The sequence below is a fragment of the Opisthorchis viverrini genome (assembly GCF_000715545.1).
Source record: "Opisthorchis viverrini unplaced genomic scaffold opera_v5_108, whole genome shotgun sequence".
NCBI classification, from domain to species: Eukaryota; Metazoa; Platyhelminthes; class Trematoda; order Opisthorchiida; family Opisthorchiidae; genus Opisthorchis; species Opisthorchis viverrini.
This window is the reverse complement of record NW_008751766.1, coordinates 1,004,971-1,026,277: the sequence shown is the minus strand read 5'-3', so window position 1 is coordinate 1,026,277 and position 21,307 is coordinate 1,004,971. Positions and strand designations below refer to the sequence as shown.

General features: G+C 41.7%; 2 protein-coding genes across 2 annotated transcripts in view; one reads left to right on the top strand and one right to left on the bottom strand.

Moving 5' to 3' along the window:
• T265_05698 (hypothetical protein) overlaps window positions 1-21,307 on the top strand; it is a gene marked incomplete at both ends in the record, with an annotated part of 103,740 nt that overhangs the window by 45,592 nt on the left and 36,841 nt on the right. Inside the window, 3 exons of the mRNA XM_009170767.1 lie at window positions 564-701; window positions 12,856-12,879; window positions 13,800-13,940. Of these exons, the coding sequence (XP_009169031.1) occupies window positions 564-701; window positions 12,856-12,879; window positions 13,800-13,940 (303 nt within the window). The remainder of the gene's footprint in view (window positions 1-563; window positions 702-12,855; window positions 12,880-13,799; window positions 13,941-21,307) is intronic.
• Window positions 1-21,307, bottom strand: part of T265_05697 (hypothetical protein) — a gene marked incomplete at both ends in the record, with an annotated part of 104,834 nt that overhangs the window by 49,616 nt on the left and 33,911 nt on the right. The window lies entirely within an intron of this gene.

The window sequence follows — 21,307 nt, the reverse complement described above, 5'->3', positions numbered from 1 at the left end:
ATTTTATCGGGCGGGTTTTGAAGCCCGATTGTCCAAATTCACCAGATCCTTATCCATTTTCTTCTGGAATCCAGGACCGCCTACACTTGTTCACACATGATTACTGGCTGCTGATTAGCTGCCCTTTTGCTTACGTCCCCTCTACCATACATACGGGAACGGGTTCTTATGCTGGAAACCATTGCTGCACGACTCTATTACGCACGATCCTGTTTGTAACAAAAATGTGAAAATTTGCTGGTGACTTGTCGGTCTATAAGCCGTCCCTAAACAGCCTACAAACACTGAAAAGGAAACCAGATATCTAACAAGAAGGTTCTATCCGATTTAGTGGTCGTTGGCTTGTTTGCTCAGCTGAGCAATTTGATCGCAAACGTTTCATCACCATCCTATCCAATTTGCTAGAAGAGGATGTTATACTACGCAACATTTACCATGAATAATTGACCAACAAACCAAAACGGTCAATCGGAAACAACGTGAAAACTCAAAACACAGTGTACATAAGGAAGAATACATTGTTTCCACTAAACAATACCTTCATTTTTTAATCTTGAATCCAGATTGAGAAAAACGGGCAAGTACAGTCTCCGGGAGAGGAGGAGATTACAGTTTCACCTCCTGGTTACAATACACATTGCGACGCATCCTATCGCCAAAAACTTCCAAGAACGCCGGAATATTTCCCACTCTCCTGCAGAGTTCTTATTCCTTTTCTTTTTAGGGGGGTGTTGAACTTTCTTGCGGAAGGTTTCCAGTAGATGGAGTCTTTCATTTGCAAACGCTAAGAGAACAAGTCCAAATGAAGTGGTAGTAATGTCCAGCTGAATAACTGGGAAACAATATTGAGGTCTTATATCACCTCACGACAGGAACATGTGTACAATGTGACGCTAATGGTTCCTCCAACTTGAAATTATGCCTCCATCGGTGGCCGGCTCCAACAGCAGACTGGCAACAAGAAATTTGGGATTGCGTGAGCAACTACATTTGGGCGGCGCAACGAGAAAGCAAATTTTAACATTGCTTATGCGTTGGAGCGATTCGGAGTATGTGGGTGTGCAGTCTGCATTACATAACGTTACCAGAAGGCAAAGGAATTATTTTGTGTCGGAATCCAAATGTACAGAGACATATCATGTCTCAAGTATTCAGATAAACTTCCAGACCACCACTACTAATTGACGGATTATGAGCACCTTATTTACACTCACAAACGTTGTCTTTGGTTATTAAAGGCAGGTTTATGGGAACATTCCGGGGTAAATTCTCCTGGGGGAGGCATACGAAACCTCTCTAAAATCGGACAACAGAAGATATATTTTCTTCGCAGGAGCGATATGTTTCATTCTGCCCTTTCAGTGGATACAGTATATGACACTCCCTTGAGGTTGTTAACTGAGTCGATGTCAATTCCTTCTGTTGCCAGGATAGACTGGACTCATGCAAATCACAGATCATGCTCTACGGTGTCCCAAAGAATGTGTGCTCTCAAGAATGGCGCAAAACACTTCGGGGCCCAGTTTACTTGCATTAAAAGGAGCGAGCCTTAAATTATTCCTTGAATATTGGCGAGAGCGGTTGTTACAGCGGTTGGCTGAAACATTTCTCAAGACCAAACATCTCTGCTTCCCAGCTATCGCGTGTAACTATGATATCCTCAGTGAAGGTTTTGAAACCGTCTAGCTGTTTGCGAGTAGGCCGACTCCCAAGAGAATGTGGCGTGTCCTAAACTAGTCCAGATCTACCACTCACCGAATTCAATTGGTCGAAAATGTAAATTTTCCTGCATCGCTTTGGTGCCACCAAAAGCGCAAGTTACTCAACCTTGTTCTCGTGATAACCAAAGTAGATGTGGGACGCATGCCAAAAGACAAAACGCAGTGGAGACGGTAACTTCGAAATAAACGGGAACGAATTGAAATATTAGCACCTGAGAACACATTACGTCAAGCCTACCTTTGGGAGGTTTTGACTGGTATAAATTACATATGGTGTCACTGGTGTGGCTAAAATTCATCATGGACGTCCCAGAAGATTGGGCAAAATACGGGACTTATTTTGGAAGAAGTGAACACCCAAAACGAAAAGGTACTGGCTCCATATGTGTGAATTTTTTGACAGCAATTTATACAAAAAGTACGCAACTACCAGGTTTTGTACTTTAAAACCATCCAACACTTCTTTCAAAAAGTTACCGAGAGTCCATGTGATAGAGTGCTTTTGCCAATAAGATAAGAGCTATTTACAGTCACTTGAAAAGCGCAACTATTATTTCACAACATTGACTTATTGAACCAACCCCATCGAAAACGTCAGTGGCATCATAGACGGGATCTTATTTTGAGATAATACTCCATTTCAGTTATCTAAAGTATAAGTGCGAAACGTGACGAACCGTGGTCAAAAGTGATTAAGAGCTGTTTTCGTAAATTTAATTGAAAAAGTGCCAGAATGACAGAGGTGTCTAATAAATGATAAAGGATGTTTCGTTTCATAACGATCTTTCTAAATGCAACATATTCTGGTGTTTTCCATTCCCCTTCCCCAACGAAGTTTCTTAAATTTTTTAATGCTTCTATTGAATTACTATATCTCTAATATTTGGTGACCACCTCAGCTATGGTTCACCCTTTTCAAGCCTAAAGATGCTTATTTGTGGATATTTCTGAGCGACTAACTCTAAAGAGTTTATACATTCGGTGAGAACGAGCGTTTAGGAGTGACTTTTCATTTGGGGTCATTTTGACCAGTATGAAGGAAAATTCAGCCTTTGTTTTCACATAATTTACTTTTTGTTCAACTGGATGTTGAAAGTGTCTCAGCGGAAGTTAACATGTGGATGGCTACCATTTTGATGACAAGAAGGGATTTTTTTGAAATGGTCAAACGTACTTCTTCGAAATTTTGTTCGGCTGTGAAAGATGTTTCGTTGCAGATTGCGTCTGATATATTCACGTACACTCTATTCGGGTGTATAAGATTCCAGAACACCAGATCCTTATTAGTAGATCACAGAAGCTTAGGTTTTCGTCTTTTCCAATGCAAATTAGGCTGCCTGGCGGATGAACGTTGTTCGAATCTGACAACTTGAGTTGTGCTATGAATAGAACAGGGTTCAAAATATAAATTATTGCTTCTTTCCATATACCTTTCTGGACAGCGGTCATCATTCAGACCACGAAGTATCCCGTACCACACGAAAATCAGACTGACTGACCTTACAATATATATAGCCGTGCTGAAAGTATTCAACGCGCATAATGCATCGCATCGACCAAACAGATAAACACCAAACCGTATAATTTCACTCCTTCAACTCCAACATCTAGTTTCAGTATACAAGCATGGAAGTAAGTCACACGAATGCTTCAAACCACAGTATATATATATATATATAATTATATATATGTGGTGTGGTCAAAGTTTACTGTGTGCAGGGCAAAAAATTTGTCTGTTGCGTTATTTTCGTTGTCCTTAAAATATTTCTGCCTAATTTTACGGTGGGCGGTGATAGCGTGTGAAACTGGAAGCGTGCTTTATTTAAAAAGTAAGAGAGGTCTGTCGAATGATGTATAGTGGACAATCAGGTGATACTTTGTATCGAAGAGTTTCAGTTAAAGTTTGCTGGCGTCCGAAATGGAAAAAAAACTTGCGGAGCTTTTTGAATGTGTAAGTTACCTGCAACTTACTGTTTGGTGCAGAAAATTACATACACACAAAGTCACCCACTCTCCCGCAAAATTAATGTACAAATGATGAAATGTGGTGTGCTGGGGCAAATCTAGTACTGTAATTATTGTAAATTCGTTCTTGAATTAGGAACAGATGGAGTCAGTCAACAATACAAACAGAATACAAAATGCTACTAGAATTATCCTGGATGGACAATCACAACGGCCACCTAATCATTAACGTTTGATGATTACGCCAGTTACTCTAGGAGGACACATATCGGACACTTGCCCGAATCAGCTCCGTCTGATTCTATTTCATATTTCTGCCACCCATATGACAAACCTCAGATCATAAGGACTGCCTCCGAGGCAATTTTCGCTCCTAGTGTTCTGAGGCGAATTTGAACCGTTTATGTTTGGGCTATATGCGCTAGCGCAGTGTCCATTCGAGGGACTATGGATCTCAGCCCGGATGCCCCAGTATCGCGGTTTCTCTGTCTCCGATACTCGAATTGCATAATTTTCAACAATCAAGAGGGCCATTTAGCAAAATTCAAACGTTGTGGATGAACATTTTAGGATTAATTAACATGCTTTTTAACATCGTTGTGCACGAAGCTTTACACTATAATGTGTGCCCGGAATCTTCCAACTGTTTTACTTTGCTGTGTTTCTCTTTAGGACAGGATAAAAAACGTGTCGGTGGATTTAGCACAAACGCTCCGGTCCTCTGAGGTATAGGTTGAAGGACTCGTGTTAACTGCCTTTGCCATACACTAAAAAGCTTACATCGTATTATGGACAGATTTTTGAGCGGAACTTGATATGTTTCACCCCAAAACGAGAGCACAGTTGAGTCGAAATCGCGAATGAACAAATCGGCCCCCTCCACGTTTATTCTGTTTACTTCCACTGAAGCGTTACTGCAAAAAAGTTGAAGTTCTTTCGGCTAACTGCCAGAAGATAATACAATTGGATGGCAAAATGAGAAGCGCTTTACTACTGGTAATGAATGTTTGCAATAGCGGTAAACGAGGAAATGGCCGTGACTTGTTGTGGCCAGATATATAGTAGAGTCAAGCGAGTTGTAATTTGCGTTTGACTTGCATTCTCAATCCAACACCTCCTTCACCAAGGGGGCTTAGCCACATGAAGTCAATTTGAAAAGTGTTGAAGGGTGTCCTAAAACACAGGCTTGTTGGAGCTGTACTATGTTCACTGTGGTAGACATCTGATCTCTTAGAGGCTTTACTTCAAGTGGACGATAAGCAGCCAGGATGTGCACGAATTTGACACTGGCCACAGTTTATATAGCTATTTGAATTTAATTCAGTATAAATTAGCTGCTGATCAACCTGCCCCAACCGTGCTTGCGCCTGAATGTGAGGTTAGGGTTTTTGTCTATATAACACAAATGTACAAATGTATGAAAAAGCTCAGTCCGACATGCGAGACGTTTTTTATTCGCTAGGGATGGCCACATGCTCTAGAGTGGTTACAGATTGATTCACATTATTGTTTGATAGTTTGTCTTTATAAGCTAGGTGTTAAGATGTGGATTCCCCGCTGGCATGATGAAAATTTCAGGGGAAAGTGGAAAAAAGAGCAGACTTGAGGAACCTTACAATCCTTGATATGTGTAAGCAGTGGGCCTCAGGAGGCACGATAAGACGTTTTCTATTATCCATAAAAAATTATATGTTCCTATTTCATTAGGTGCCAAAATTTCAGATTGTGCTTCTCTGAAAATCGTTTGGCCTTAAATAAGACGAAATAATTGGGCATAACAATCCGAGTTTCACGCTTGTTAACAGCATCGTTGACCATGGCTCCTTTGCTTTGTCCGGGAAATCCATCTACTAATTCCAGACGGGTAGATCAACGTAACGCCTGATCTTAGCCCTTCTGATTAATTTGTAAGATGTCGGATTTATAGATGAATAAAGCGTTCACCGAATTGATTTAGCTTGAGATGATGTGCTTAATCCGTAACTTTATTAAACTAAGCATGTTACAGTTGATGAATTTAATTCACGGCCACGAAAAGTGCGACGAATCGAAGCTGACTGACAGCGAAGAGCGCGCTAATGAAGTCTACTACCGAGGTAATGGCGCATAGCAGTTAACGGCGTTCCGCTCTTTCGGGATGGCAAAACGGTCCTTTCAACGGCTAAGTGAGAAAAATAAACTCCATTGTGATTAAGGCTGTTTTATTCTTGTTGCAGTTTGGGGGCACACAAGCCAGCTCCGGTGAAATAGGCCGGTGTGTCGCGTGCGTAATTAAAACAAGGTAAACGTATGGGTGTCACGATTGTTTGATTTGGCTTCCAGTTCGAACAACAATTTCGCTACATAGAGTTAGTAAATGAGGTAGAAAATAAACTCGGAGCTACGCTTGTTGGGAACAAATTTACAGCCTTCACTCAACAAGGATAGTCATGTCGGAAATTAACTGCGCATAAGCCACTCAAAAGTTTAATATTGCTTCCGAGTAACTGCAGGGAACTCTGAATTTTTAGTCTGGATATATTTGCATCTTGAAATTCTTCTTGAATACGGGAGAAACTTTCATGTTTGAAAAGACCATTCAAGAGAATAATACATTTTTGTCCTCCAAGTACTACCATATTTCTGATCTAATGACATACCATCGGTAAAACTGCTCAAATTTATACAAAAACTGTGGAACCGCACATCACGATGCATATAAATGTCGTTAATCGACGGGGTTTGGTCGGTTTAAGGAGCTGCCGATCATGCACCTGTACAACCCGGGCAAGCACTGACTAAGCGACTGCATATCCAGACAGCAGCAGCCATTGCTAGTGAGTCTTCTGCTTCCTCAACTGCGGCCTCAATCAATGAGTTCACAATCGACCCTATTTCTGGTCACACTTTTGACTCCTGGTTCAAGCGGGCGGTAGAAATGTTGAAGAGTGACTTTTTTCCAGTTTGATGATGGTTGGAAAGTCAGATTATTGAAGCGAAAACTCGGCACACCGAAGGGTCAACGGCTCACGAATTTCAATACTCCCAAGCTGCCCAACGACCTCAGCTTTGATGAAATGTTCAGAACACTTTCCCAAATATTCGGAGACTAAACATCACTATTAAATATCCGTTACTAATGCCTAAATTTGATCGAGAAAGATTATGATAATTTCATGACGTTTGCCGGTGTTGTCATTCTGGAAAGTGAACGCTTCAAGCTCAGCCGAATGATGGAGAATTAGTTTAAGTGCCTCATTTTTGTATCCGGTCTCCAATCGACCAAAATGCTGACATCAGAACCCAGCTGCTTAACGGAATTGGACAGGATGTAGAAATGACTTTGGAAAGCCTCACTACCGAATGTCATCGCCTCATCAACCTGAAACACGACGCGGCCATGATCGGCCAGTCACCTGTTCAGTCATGCGGGTGTCTACACCCAATCGACTCCAGCGCCGCAAAGAAATCTGACAACAAGCCCGATCAAAAACAAAGCAAGGTTCCTACAAGTTGCTGACATTGTGATGGGTAATACGTTGCACGTTATTGCCACTTTAGGCGTGATAATAGTCGTCGTGGCCACAAAGAAGATTTATGCTAGTCTCAGAGACTGCAGACAGCCACACCACCGTGCAGCCCAAAAATTGCGGTTCAACCCATTGAAGGCGACATTCAAAGTTGATTTTGCTTGCCGAAGGAAGTCCGTGACGGTTCGTTTGCAATTTGATAAGGGCTCCGACATCACACTGCTTTTTGAACAAACGTGGGGACGAATTGGTAAGCCACACGCGGAATAGACCGAACATTGGGCCAGTAGTGATTCTGGAGGTGAACTGATATTGACTGGCGAGGATGACTGTTCCAATAACTTCAAAGGCTCGACGGCACGAGCCACGTGCTACCTGACGTTATGCCCCAAACTTAATCTCATGGGGCTAGATCGAGTCAAACGGCTGAATCCGCTGGAGAAGCCAGTTAATTCTTGTAACCGCACACATGGAGCATCCGTAGGTGACCTCGAATCAACTCAGTTTGCGAAGCGTTCATCTGAGGACTTCCTACAAAGCCTTGCATTTATATTAACCGACGAGCTTGGATGGTGCACAACAGGTAATGGATACGATGCTGAAGAATGCCCCACGTGTTACTGTCTTTTTGGACGATCTCATTGTCATTGGTTCCACTAATTATGGCAGCGTCTTGATTAAGTGCTTGGTCGTATTCTAGAATCCGGCTTCAGAAAGCGCTGAGAGAAATGCACCTTCTTTATGCGGTCGATAAATTACGTTGGTTTCATCATTGACCAACACGGCCTCCAACCAGACCCGGAAAACATCGACGCCGTATGCCAGTACCCACGGACATGACGTTCCTCAAGTATTTTCTCAGTCTCATCAGTCACTACAGTTCGTTTCTGCCTGCCAGAAATCGCTTCTGAGGCCAATTAAACCAGTTTATTTTCAAAGAGCACAAGTGGACACAGCCCGAAATAATACCAACTCGTTTTCGACTCTGTCAAATCCATGTTGAGTTCTGAATCGCTACTCACTTACTACGGTCCGTCGCTGTGAATCGTTGTGGTGGCCGAATGTTTCAAACTATAGAATCGGCGCAATGATTCCACATGCACTTCCCGACAGTAGCCAAAAAGCAATTGCACATGCGGCCAGCTCCCTGATATCAGCCGAGCGCAACTAAAGCCAGATAAAAAAGTTTTGGCAATCACGTTTACCGCTAAAAATGCTCAGCTGATGCTCTAAAGCTGTCAGTTTACCCTACTGAACGATCAGAAGCCACTCCCCGCTGTGTTTGTCTCAAAGAAAGGAACCATGGCATGTAGTGCCAACCGCGATGGACCACTGGAATATGACTTCAAGATCAATACCAGTCTACCACCAGCCTCGGATAAGCCAGCGCACTGTCGCCACAATTGCCGTGGAACCAGAGGCTAACCAGAGGTTAACCACGTAGCATCCGAAACTGTTCACATTCTCGCAGTGACGCCCGACATGATCCACCAGGCTACCGACCCAGACGCTGAGTTGCAACAGATCATTATGTACTACCGCAATCAGTGGCTGCGTACCTGCCCGAAAGACGAACAGAGAACTTATTTCAATCGGAGTGACACACTCTCACTAGCCGAAGGACGCTTTTGTTTTCAAAACGCGTTGTCATCCCAGAGAAGTTACAGTCAGCAGTCCTGGATCAGTTTTATAAACGTCGTTTGGGAACAAACAGGATGAAGTCCCTGGCTCCGAGTTAAGTCTACTGGCCTTTGATGGAACAGGTCTCAAAATCTTGTTTGCGTGGTGTGAGGCCTAGAAGTCACTCATGAAAACCTATCTACAGTCGTGGTCACAGCCGAACGAACCCTGGTTTCGTCTTCACATGAATTACGCAGGTCCAGTGTGTGGTCAACACTTTTAGGTCGTGGTCGATGCTTACAACCAAATGGCCGAAATTTTCCCAGTGAACAGCCCCACAACTGCCACTACAGTCGTGGAACTCGCATGGTCCATGCTGTACAATATCAGCCAAGGAAATTAATGGAATCCCTTTTTTCGACAGGCCTCCCTTTTCGTACGCTATCACCGTATATTTTTTAGTGAGGACTTTATACCACTTATTAAAACATCTTTCACCAGTTTGACGGCTGGCCTATTACCAACTCCGGTAGTTATCTCTGTCGTGACACCTGTCTATAAGATGAAAAATTAAAACACTTCTTTTGCACTGTATGTGCTGCTTCTCCATTGTATGCTCTGAAACTTCCACCTTGAAACAAGACCTATAAGACACGAGATGAATCAAAGATTTGGGTTCTGTGAGTTGTCAAGTCTTCAACAATGGTGTTCAGGAGTTATCCAAGCTCCCTCATCACACAAGCTTTCGCCTACCTCTTGTTCGTGTTTGTTCGAAACTGTTTCTAACCCCGGATCAAGGTCCAGTTTGGAATTTCTCGCCCCCCCCCACCCGAAATATGTTTTTATTCTATTCACCTTGTATGTCTGATGCCTTGCTGGCGGTAATTCTGTAACGGGTAGCCTGCGACTACTGCTCCTCGCTTAGTTAACGGTGTCCTTCCAGACACTGTTTTGTCCCGAACTGTATTTGCGATGGTCCGACATCATAGTTATTTCGTACACCAAATACATCCTCTAAGTTTCGTGTGGCTGTTGATTTGACACTGAAATAGACGTTTAGCTGATCGTCGCTTTTAAGGGAATATTGCCACCAACGCTTAAGTACGTTGAGTAATCTCCATACGTCAAGAGTTAGCCGAAGCGCTGGTTATTGCCGGAATCGTATATGATGACTTGGAAAAGAAATCTATTTCAGCATTCCAGACATAGCTTATTTTGTTCCGACTCATGCATCATGAATGGTATGTATCTTCTTTCATTCGTTGTTCTCAATCTTAATCCAGTTGTTTGGCGTGTCAAACCAAATTTCCCTTTGTAGAACTAAGTTACCACCTAACGAAAAGTACGTTTTTCTTCAATGGCCATCCTTGCAAACATTGCATGATTAATCATCAGTTGACTGTTCATGTTTTTTTATTTATGTTTGTCACTTAGCTGCAGGACTGATGGTTTGGTGACTACTTTTCTCGTCGGACCCACCGCTGAATGCTTAGCTAATCAGTCAACTCATTATCTCATCAAATAAACCATCCTCCAGATGCACTTTATATTTTTTGCAGCTGAACTAACTCTGGCTGGTTTAAATAAAAACAAACTGCTTTGACGTGAATCAGTAAAAGATTGTTTATAATAGACTATCTTGAAGCCTAAAGAATTGTGATCTGTTCTTTATTGTGTACGCTACTGCAGTCCTAAGTTACGATGGAAAAAAAAGTGAGTGCAAAATACTGTGAAAATCAAGTCTACTGCATTTCTGACTACCTAGAGCTTCAAATAGGAATGACAGTGAGCCAGTAGGCCTCCCACTGTCCATTTTGGCTAGCCAATAATTTCGTCTGTTGGGGAGCTCTTCGTCTTACGTCCCAGCACATTTGGCGAAGCCCACATGACATATTCACTGGGGCAAGCGATGTCCAGTGGTTCACTAGCCCAGGAAGTACTGAGTCAAGAGTTTGTTGGTAAAGCTTTAGTTGTGCGATCTTGGATGTATCAGACCTCTGAAGACCACTATTCATAGTTAAGTTGAGACAGTGACTCTGAGTTTGGTTCGGTAAATCACATCAATTTATGCGTTGCTCCGCTCCAATTAGCATGTTTTATGTTCCTCTTACAAGGTAGGGACGACGACAAGGGAGTAATCCATTAGACTATGTTGCTTGTTGGAAAAACAAAGGAGCATATTTCGTTCCGAAATCTAGATTTTCGTAAATTTCTAACGGTCCTTGATGCACCTTTTACCGTCAAATATATATGCATGCTCAATAAGTATTGCTGAAAGAAGATAGTTCATCTTAAGTGACAATGGATCATTGTTTCTGTAAGGGGTTTTTTCCAAGTATTTTCCGAAAATCTGGAATGGGGTTCTAGCATTTGCAAATCCAAGGCACTGCCCAGGCTGGATCGTTAGAATTTGAGCATTTTTTTCACCGTTCCAGCTTGGTGCATTGCGCTATACATCTCTGAGGATGCACAAGTTGGGGAGGTGATAAAATCTACACAAGAATCAACAGCATTTGTTATTTACTCTTAATTTTACTTAAAAAAGGTTATCCGACCATGAAGGTCGGATGCTTAAATCTGCTGTTTACAGATAAAGCAGATAATGTAGAAATATCTCAAAGGCGTTGTCTTTCAATCCAGTGGACACCGGATACAAGTAAAGTGAAACCGTGTGGATTTTTTTAAAATGATTTAGAATGTAACTGACCATGAGAATTAGAATGGCGATGAAATTACCCGTAAATTATAGTGTCATAAAGTATTGCGAACTATACTTTGTATGCTGCGTTGATAAAAATGAAAGCAGCTTTGCTGATACTGGCATGTAATATGACATATAAAGACGAATTTTTCACGAGTTATCTGTGTCTATAGTAAAAACGATATTTAAGTGTCATATGAAGCGCATTTTGGTATAAAATGTGGATTCACAGCCATTTACCGGTTAACTTCCTGGCATACGTGATTTCAAACTGAGCTATTCTGTACACATTTCTAGCTCTTGCACTTGTTTCTAATGGGGTCTTCGCTGTGAAAACACTACACTTGTCAAGTACCGCAACGTCCAATTTTTGTTCTGTGGTCACTTGCGCGGCCACTCCGATATTCTGTAGTCACACAAATCAATTTGATAATTCTTGGATTGTGACTGCTGACAAAATTAACTTGAAAACTATTCTGTTTCCTGGGGCGAGTTGAGTCTGAAGCATACATTCATTTGAGTCCTGTAAATTGCCCCATTTTTACTGTTACTTTGATCCACATAGTACAGTTAATTCTTCAGTTTCACGGTGGAACTTGAGTCATTAGTCTGTAATGTTGAAAACTGATATCCTTTCCTTAAACGGTAATATGATGGTGCGCGCTCGATTGCTTCAGTTTCTTCGTGGCAACATTTGCTTGAGCAACAATGTCTGGGGATACTAATGGCGGTGTCCACGGGAATATTTTTTATATTCAATATAGTGCGTAAATTCTTGAAGCTCTGGTGCCAGCTTCTTCTACAGAGTTAATCGCCGTCCACTTTTTGTAAAGGTTTATGGTGTTTTTGGCTTTTTTCTCGGGATTCGTGCGATACTCTGGGGACACACTTTTCTGCCTGCCTGAATCGTCCGATGGGTAGCTGAACAGATCTAAAGGGAAATATATGCTCTCGTCCCCTGTGAGCTGGTGCCCATAATTGAGTAACCCGACAAAACATTCAGTTAGACCGCTGGTCAATTATCATAGTCACACTTAAAATTGCAGTTTCGATTTGCGAAGATCCATGGGAGGATGGTGCGTATTTTCAACCAGGAATTACGCAGTTTAGTGTGGAATAGTTAAAAAAGATGTTTGGATTATTGAGTTTCAGACTTCAATATCCAGAAACCTTCCATAAATTAACTAAGGTTATGAGAAACATACCTAATTGGCCTCGTGATGGATTGAATCTTGTTAGGTGATGACGAACTATATTGTTTTCTACACTAAGTATATTCGTCCGATATTTCCTGGCTAGAGGGCCAGGGTAATCTTTCTACCTATTTTCATTGATATAGTGCAATATACAGTTCCCGACTGCGGTAAGTATCGGTTTTTCCACCTCATAATTAGTGACATTACCAGGTGGAAATCCGGCCTGTCGTAAAGAACATAGTTACCATGGCTAACAGCCTCAACAGCGGGATATCCCAGAAAAAAATTCTGGCAACACTATCTTCAACATATTCTAGGAATACAAGATAGCGGTGTACGATGTAATACAGTGATTACGTAGAAGTAACGTTCACAGTGAGTGAAAAATAATTTGGTAGCAAACGTCGGTAAGCATAGACAGCCCATCAGACCACCTTGCTGCCAGCCTCCGCCTGCGGCGCCGGCTGAGTTCCTTCATCCCACCGCTGTAGTACTGAGAATGGAAACTCTTGGTCAAACGAATGAACGCTTACTCGACGAGAACTCTTAAAACATACTTGAGGTTTTCCGCCTGGAAGTAAAATCATACTAAACTCCATGATACGAGCGCAAGGGCAGGAATGCGTTTCTCTTAGGCAACCAACCTGTCTATATTTATGGAAGCTGCGATGTTGCCTTCCACCGAAGGGGGAGAGGTTCAACAAGGTCTACCCTAAAAACCGCGCACTCTGAAAGTCGAAAGGTTGGCCATGGCTGCCGGCACATTATTCAGTATGGTCGAAATGATTTTTAAACTAAATTCGGGTGCTGTCGTATTCAGTTTCATTGAGAGTTAAACAATCATACAATAATCACTGCACCCTCGGGCCAAACTAGACGCCTGCAGCTAAGTGAGTCAGGAAGGGTCCACCAAGAAGACCTCAGTAACCACCGTCATGGAACAAAAATCTAGATTCTCCCACAGGCTTTTGGGCCAGACTTTTGATTCAAAGGTGGAGTATCTCAACAGAAGCCCCTTCTTCGGCCTCGACAACCGGGGAGTATCATTCGCCGTTCCACACCTTTATTCACTTATTCCTTCCCATAGGTTACTTATTCAAGAAATTTTCGCCCATTTAGCCGTCAATCACCTAATCGTAGCTTCGTGCCAAAGATCCCGTCCAGCGAAATATATCACAATAAACCGTTATCAAATTCACGGAATCTACTTCAAGCTGTGGCTTTCAACGTGAGTACTCTGTGCAAACATGGGTAATAGGCAGCGCTTTGTCAGCTCTTGTTTTTATCGATCTTTGTTGTGTTTTCGGAGCCACGCACTCAAGACTCCAGTTCCCTCACTAGCGATAAACCCCGATCACTAGAACTTCACTCTGTTTTTCTGGTGATCGTACGGTATCGGTGTTGTGCTAAGCAGTAGGGCCGAATGCGTCTTAGTAAACAGTTTGCTCTGAGCCGTTAGGCAGATTTGTCCAGTCAACATCAATGCACCTCAAATTGATAAACGGTGTTTGTCTGTTTTGTCAGCATTTACTCAGACAGACTATAGCTTTTAGGATGAGGAAGACAACTTGTGGTATTTGGCGGTTGCTCTCCTCAACGGGAAGGACAAACTCGTGATTCTGGCAGGTCTATATGAATGCTAAGGTTGATCGACTAAGTCAAGTCCTGATGAAGTCTTAGCGGCCGATTTGGGTGACAAATCGCACAGATAATTGGGAGTGTCTTCTTCAGCTATGTGCTGAAAATCAACTTTAAACATTTTTCAGCACAAGCGCTTATGTTGTATGACTTGGATGAAATCATTGGTAAGCCAGCTGTGGATTCATCTGGACCATGTAGAAGTCAGATAAAAGTAGATAGCTTTGACACAAGATTGTCATTTATTTTGGAGTACATCACTGGACTTCGGTGAAAACGTTGTGGGAGCACGCGTTTCTATACCCTCAGGAACATGCCGGTTGATGCATAGCCATAGAGATCATTCCTTAAAAAGCTGAATAATACCAAAAGGAATTGGAAGATAAGCCTGTGAAGCGCTAAGGGTGATTCCGGTGATTACGAGAGAAAATGTCTACGCTTGCACACCTCAGTGAATAATAGGTTCCGTCATGATCACCAGCCCTGATTGAAGCCAGGAAAGCTGTACTGACAACAGATGACCGTGATGGAAGCACGCAGATACGTCAAAATCTAAATGATAAATATTTCTTGTATTGAAGGAGAGTTCTGGCAAACGGAGAAAGCTCTTGAAACAGGTGACAATTGTATCCTGTCTCATTTAATCCGTTCAACTGGTCCGAAAACGGTGAGAGGTTTTGACTCTCTCTTCGAAAAGCTAAGTCATTAGTTCAGTTGCACAAAGGTCACCTTGAACAATAATCTGGGCATCTTAAGAAATGATTTAGCTGACTGCCATCAGCTTACCCTCTGGACGGACTAAATCAATCTAAGCAGAACCTCTATGTCAGGCCGCTATCGACAATCAAAGTTCAGTGAGCTCTTCAATTGCTCCAGCGCAACAAAACATTCCGTTCAAATTATTTACATTCTGCACACTTGAAAGAACGTTGCGAGTCCGTCATGGCCAACCTGACGACACTTACCCTAACTATACAGAATGAGTAGAGGTCATCAACCGAATGGAGAGCCTTGACGGAAATTCACATGTTGGAAACGGTGCGAGAATATCATCCAAAAATCACCGTGGTAATAGCCGAGTGACCATAGCCCCCGAGGTGCCCTGTGGTATCATCCTACACAAACTGATCCATCGTTGGTAAGGTCAGATTCGTGAGGATCACGCTGGGTTTCTCCATGGCCGGGTTTACATAGATCATATCTTCACCTTCGGTGAGTGCTGGAACGTCGTTTCTCCTTTCGACGACCAACAATACTTGTTTTTCTCAATCTCAGGTCAGCTTTTGACTCAAATGACTGTCAGAAACTGACATGCTTCTGTTGATGAGAGGTGTCACATCTTACTTCCTGTCTCGTTTAAAGCCTCTATATGCCCTCCTCATGTGAAGCTGTACGTGGCTGTAGCTAATTCTTTTCTGAGTTTACCCTATTCAGTGATATCTTGAACTGCTTCCTCTCTTTAAACTGATAAGCGATGTGCATCTTTGCTTCCTTTTTGCCTACCTCTAAAACATCAGTAACCGAAACAATCCTGAGGCGACCGTTCGTGGATACCGAGTACCCAGATGATATCGCACTTCTTGGATTTAGAATGGCTAAATATTTTAAATAACGTAAATAATTCAACTGCACAGTTCGGCAATAGCTTCACACCTGGGATCTGTTAAGTGCTGCTGCAAAACTGTTTGGGATCAAACCCAAACCCCATTCTTGAAGGTGAAGTGGTGGATTTGGCAGATAGGTCTACGTGGACAGCTGCATACATCACGGTGGGCTAGCGGAGGACAGAACCGCTTCCTGAATTGGGAAGGTCAGCCCGGCGTTTTCTAAACTCCGACATTTGTGGCACTGACGTGATATCAGCTTGGCTGTCAAGGGTATATTGGAAAATGCCGCAATGCGTCTGTCCTACTTTATGACTTGGAGACTTACCCATTGTGTTTTTGAGACGTTCAAAGGCCCTCTTTGTCAGACAGTGGGTTTGGTGGGAGCATTCCCCCTCGATAAACCAAATAGTCACACCACACAGGCCACGCCAGTTAAAGCTCACGCATCGCACGCCAGAAGGCCATTTGCCTTGAAATGCTTCCTTCGCCCAGTTTGGTATCAGATGTAGACAACCCACGGACTGTCATTCCAAGACCTGGCAACGAAGCATGAAGGTCCTTACCAGTCAACTCAGTTACGTTGTTAGCTGGCACTTTCATTGATGGAAACTGTACAATGAGATAGATATGCTTGCGTCAAGCAGCCTATTGCGGTTTGGTATCAAAATTACTGCATGCAATGCATTGCTATCGTTTGCTGTCAACCCGTAAGCAAAACAAAACTGACTTGTACAGCCGGCTCGAAATATTCATATTTGTCACCATCATCATTATCGTCGCCATTCTCATCATCACCACTATGCGCAGCACCGGTATCACCGTAGTTCTGATCACTCTCATTGTAAGCTTTACTGTGAATACTATCATTCCGCTGGTGTCAATACCAGCTCACGTTATCTTGCAACTACAAATGTTTGCCTGAAGGTGTTGTTACTAATTTGTGTTTTGTCTATGGTTGTTTTTACTGTTTTGTGTTTGTTTATGTTCGCGCAGCTCTTGTAATGATACGTTTTCCATCACTTAGCAGGACGTTCTTGTTTTTGTGCAAATTAAAGTGTCCATAGGTGAGTTAAAATGTTCTTCATTGCCAGCCGCATAACCCGAATGCAGAAGACATTGTGTGCTCACATTATACAGTCAGCCTCGCAAGTACCTTATAACTGTGGCGCGATATGATGCGATGTCAAACGAAAATGGTTCAGGAAGAAGAGTCGATGCACGAAAAAAGTACAGCAAAATCTACTTGAATACTGATCTTCATGGTAAGAAGTTATCAAGACAGGGTGGGTGAAGCGCATGGCGCTCCATCTACACACTGATCTTGTATCAGTACGTGGACTTCAAACCTTCTTTAATCTTGAAACTGATAGAGCCTAAAACTATGGTTTATCTGAGTCAACCATACATCTGAGATTTTGGAGGAAATTACATTACAATACTCAGAACATCCACCTTGTAATGCCCGGCTGATCATTTACATCTAGTCGCCCAATCACTGTAGCATTATTCGTGATAGTGATATCAAGTTAACTGCAGAAACCATCACTACTAAACCTATTTTTATTTTAGAGAAATACACTCAGTTGCAAACAAATTTGGTTTTTTGAGAGACTCACCCGGAACCCACCTAGAACATAAGGTTGACGGAAACTGAGGGACTGTGCCTCATGAGCCCCTGGAAGGGCAAAACCGGTCGTGGGCTGTCGAAGAATTTTCAGGAACCCTATGAATGAAGTATCGCGTCTTTAGCGTTTTTATTTTGTTTTCAAAACACTAGTTTTGGGGCACAGGGATATTTCCTAAATTAAGTTTAAATTTCAGTCACTTTTAAGAGAGTTTACTCAGAAGCGGTACAGAATGTCACGAATTGCAGACCGGTTAACCATAGAAGATTGCCGCATGCTTTTGGACACATGGTTTGTGATAAATCTAAGTATTTCCAAGCTTTGTAAAATCATCTCTCATTGTATGAGAGCGATGCACTTCAAATTCAAACAGATCAACTCTTGCTATCATCGACCACCATTGGCTCTATCACCTGTACCCGAGTTCCTGATACCCTTTTATATTTCTCCGTCATTTCTTGTGGTTAATGGATACGAATATTTTTTGGTTAGTCATCGCCCAAAAATTGTGCCGAAGCCTAAATTCCGAATATATGTCCCACACTTCTGCACTAAGTTGGTTGAGTGCCTGTCCCTATATGTAATGCTATGTCGCGTTGGATTTTCAAGTCCTTTCCACCGTTGCCAATTTAACTATACATCAAGATTCGGAAGCGAGACAGGATGAATAGGGGATGAAAGACTGTCCAGATGTAAAGCTCCTGACAATGATGCACATGTGGCATTCCCTAACATACTCTGCAAATCAGAAAAATCACCAAAAAAATCGAACACAATTGCTATCTATCTATCTATCTATCTATCTAATCTATCTATCTTCTATCTATCTATCTATCTATCTATCTATCTATCTATCTATCTATCTATCTATCTATCTATCTATCTATCTATCTATCTAATCTATCATCTAAAACTACACAACTAGAAGAGTATTCGTCTGCTGCTGTTTCCCTTGGCTGTAACATGTGAGAACCCATAGGGGATCTGGTGCTTACTTGGAGGCAGCTGGACAAAGGGTTCTCCATTTTCACAAAACTAACACGCCTTTATAATTCTAGAGATGAACCATTTGGAGATGTCTGCTACATTCCACTTAGCTCTGATGCATAGCCCCGGGAAAGAAGAGAGAGAGTTGCACATGGCCCAGGGTCAGGTAAGGAACTAAAAATGCACGACCCCCTGGCGACAATCAGTGACGGTGGAGGAGATTCAACATTCACTTTGCCCAACTATTCCTCTGTTCGCTAAACTTCCTATCTATCTATCTATCTATCTATCTATCTATCTATCTATCTATCTATCTATCTATCTATCTATCTATCTATCTATCTATCTATCTATCTATCTATCTATCTATCTATCTATCTATCTATCTATCTATCTATCTATCTATCTATCTATCTATCTATCTATCTATCTATCTATCTATCTATCTATCTATCTATCTATCTATCTATCTATCTATCTATCTATCTATCTATCTATCTATCTATCTATCTATCTATCTATCTATCTATCTATCTATCTATCTATCTATCTATCTATCTATCTATCTATCTATCTATCTATCTATCTATCTATCTATCTATCTATCTATCTATCTATCTATCTATCTATCTATCTATCTATCTATCTATCTATCTATCTATCTATCTATCTATCTATCTATCTATCTATCTATCTATCTATCTATCTATCTATCTATCTATCTATCTATCTATCTATCTATCTATCTATCTATCTATCTATCTATCTATCTATCTATCTATCTATCTATCTATCTATCTATCTATCTATCTATCTATCTATCTATCTATCTATCTATCTATCTATCTATCTATCTATCTATCTATCTATCTATCTATCTATCTATCTATCTATCTATCTATCTATCTATCTATCTATCTATCTATCTATCTATCTATCTATCTATCTATCTATCTATCTATCTATCTATCTATCTATCTATCTATCTATCTATCTATCTATCTATCTATCTATCTATCTATCTATCTATCTATCTATCTATCTATCTATCTATCTATCTATCTATCTATCTATCTATCTATCTATCTATCTATCTATCTATCTATCTATCTATCTATCTATCTATCTATCTATCTATCTATCTATCTATCTATCTATCTATCTATCTATCTATCTATCTATCTATCTATCTATCTATCTATCTATCTATCTATCTATCTATCTATCTATCTATCTATCTATCTATCTATCTATCTATCTATCTATCTATCTATCTATCTATCTATCTATCTATCTATCTATCTATCTATCTATCTATCTATCTATCTATTTATGGGAGACTAGTGCGCTCTCCGTTTTGCAAACTCGGCTTCTCCAGTGTTCTGTTTTTTTCATGACCTTCGTATCGCGTCTTATCCGATAGTCCTTGTTAGGATTACATTTCAGACGGCGTTAGGCGCGCTTCCGGATTTGACACATGACACGAGCTGCTGCGTTGCGCTGTCAGCCGAAGACTGCATTTATTTCCTCAACCGATACCTGTTTTCCAAATAGTTTCCCTTAACTACCGATGGTAATGAATGTTTTCGGCGCAGTTATCCCTATATACCGCCCACATCCACTGCCTAAATATTTAATTGTAAGTGCTTGTCACTTCCTGATAATTAAACCTAATCAGGTTATAACCAGATTACCGACAATTGGTGAGACTGACGTGACACTCATTCATTGTCAGATATTCCCTCGCCTTCAGTTCTACCAAAACTCAACACCAAAGTTGTCCCTGTTGATCTTCCACCAATCGCACCACCACATACCATCCTCAAGCAGATAGTCTAGTGCAACGATTTCATCGAGATTTGAAGACCGCTTTGCGAGCACAAAATAGCCTCACTAACTGCGTACCATGTTTCGTGCCTCCATGCACTGTTCACCAGCAAAATTAGTTTTTGACACGACTCTCCGTATTTTAAGTAATGTTTTTAGTTCAGAGCTCCATCTTTCGACCGATCCTGCAACTTATGTGGCCCATGTAGAGAGTCAGAGGTCTCAACCACCGACAACGCACAAACCACTTTTCATCACCCCAAACCTTGCAGCTTTTTTCATTTTAATAAAGTTGTAAACTAGGTTGGAGACCAATTCTCATCAACTAGCATGATGACGCTTTCAAACCGTAGTAATCGCAACGACCAGATTTGACTGGTTTGCTTGGATAGTGCAGCGATTCAAATCCGAAGCTGTGAGGTCCAGTTGCGTGTGAGACAATTGACAGGGTGGAAATACGTGGAAGACAGGCCCTGCTCAAAATGGGGAAAACCAACATTGATGATGCTAGCAGCTATCTTTTGCTGCATGTAGCGGATAAAACTGTCATTTAATATTTGCGTTTGCTGCATCAGCTCAACTGCTTTGGTACGAGCCGGAATAGCTAAACATTCACAGAAAACGCTCTCTTGACTGATCTTGCTTTGCACTCCCTCAAGTTGTGTCGGTTCAAGCAGCATTCGTTGACTGTACGCAAGGGCCCACCACTGGTTACCAGCGAATGCTGAGGTCGTCTACCCCCTCTGGAGGAAACAGGAATTGTTACTTGATTTGAGTGTTTACGACGCGTGACCCAGTCGTCCTGTGGATCCTTTGCTGCCCGGATGTTAAGGGTAATCTGTTTGTCTTCCAGGATTCTGTATCACTTCGTCAGCAAAATTGCCTCTACTTAAGAACGAGTAGAGTAGAAT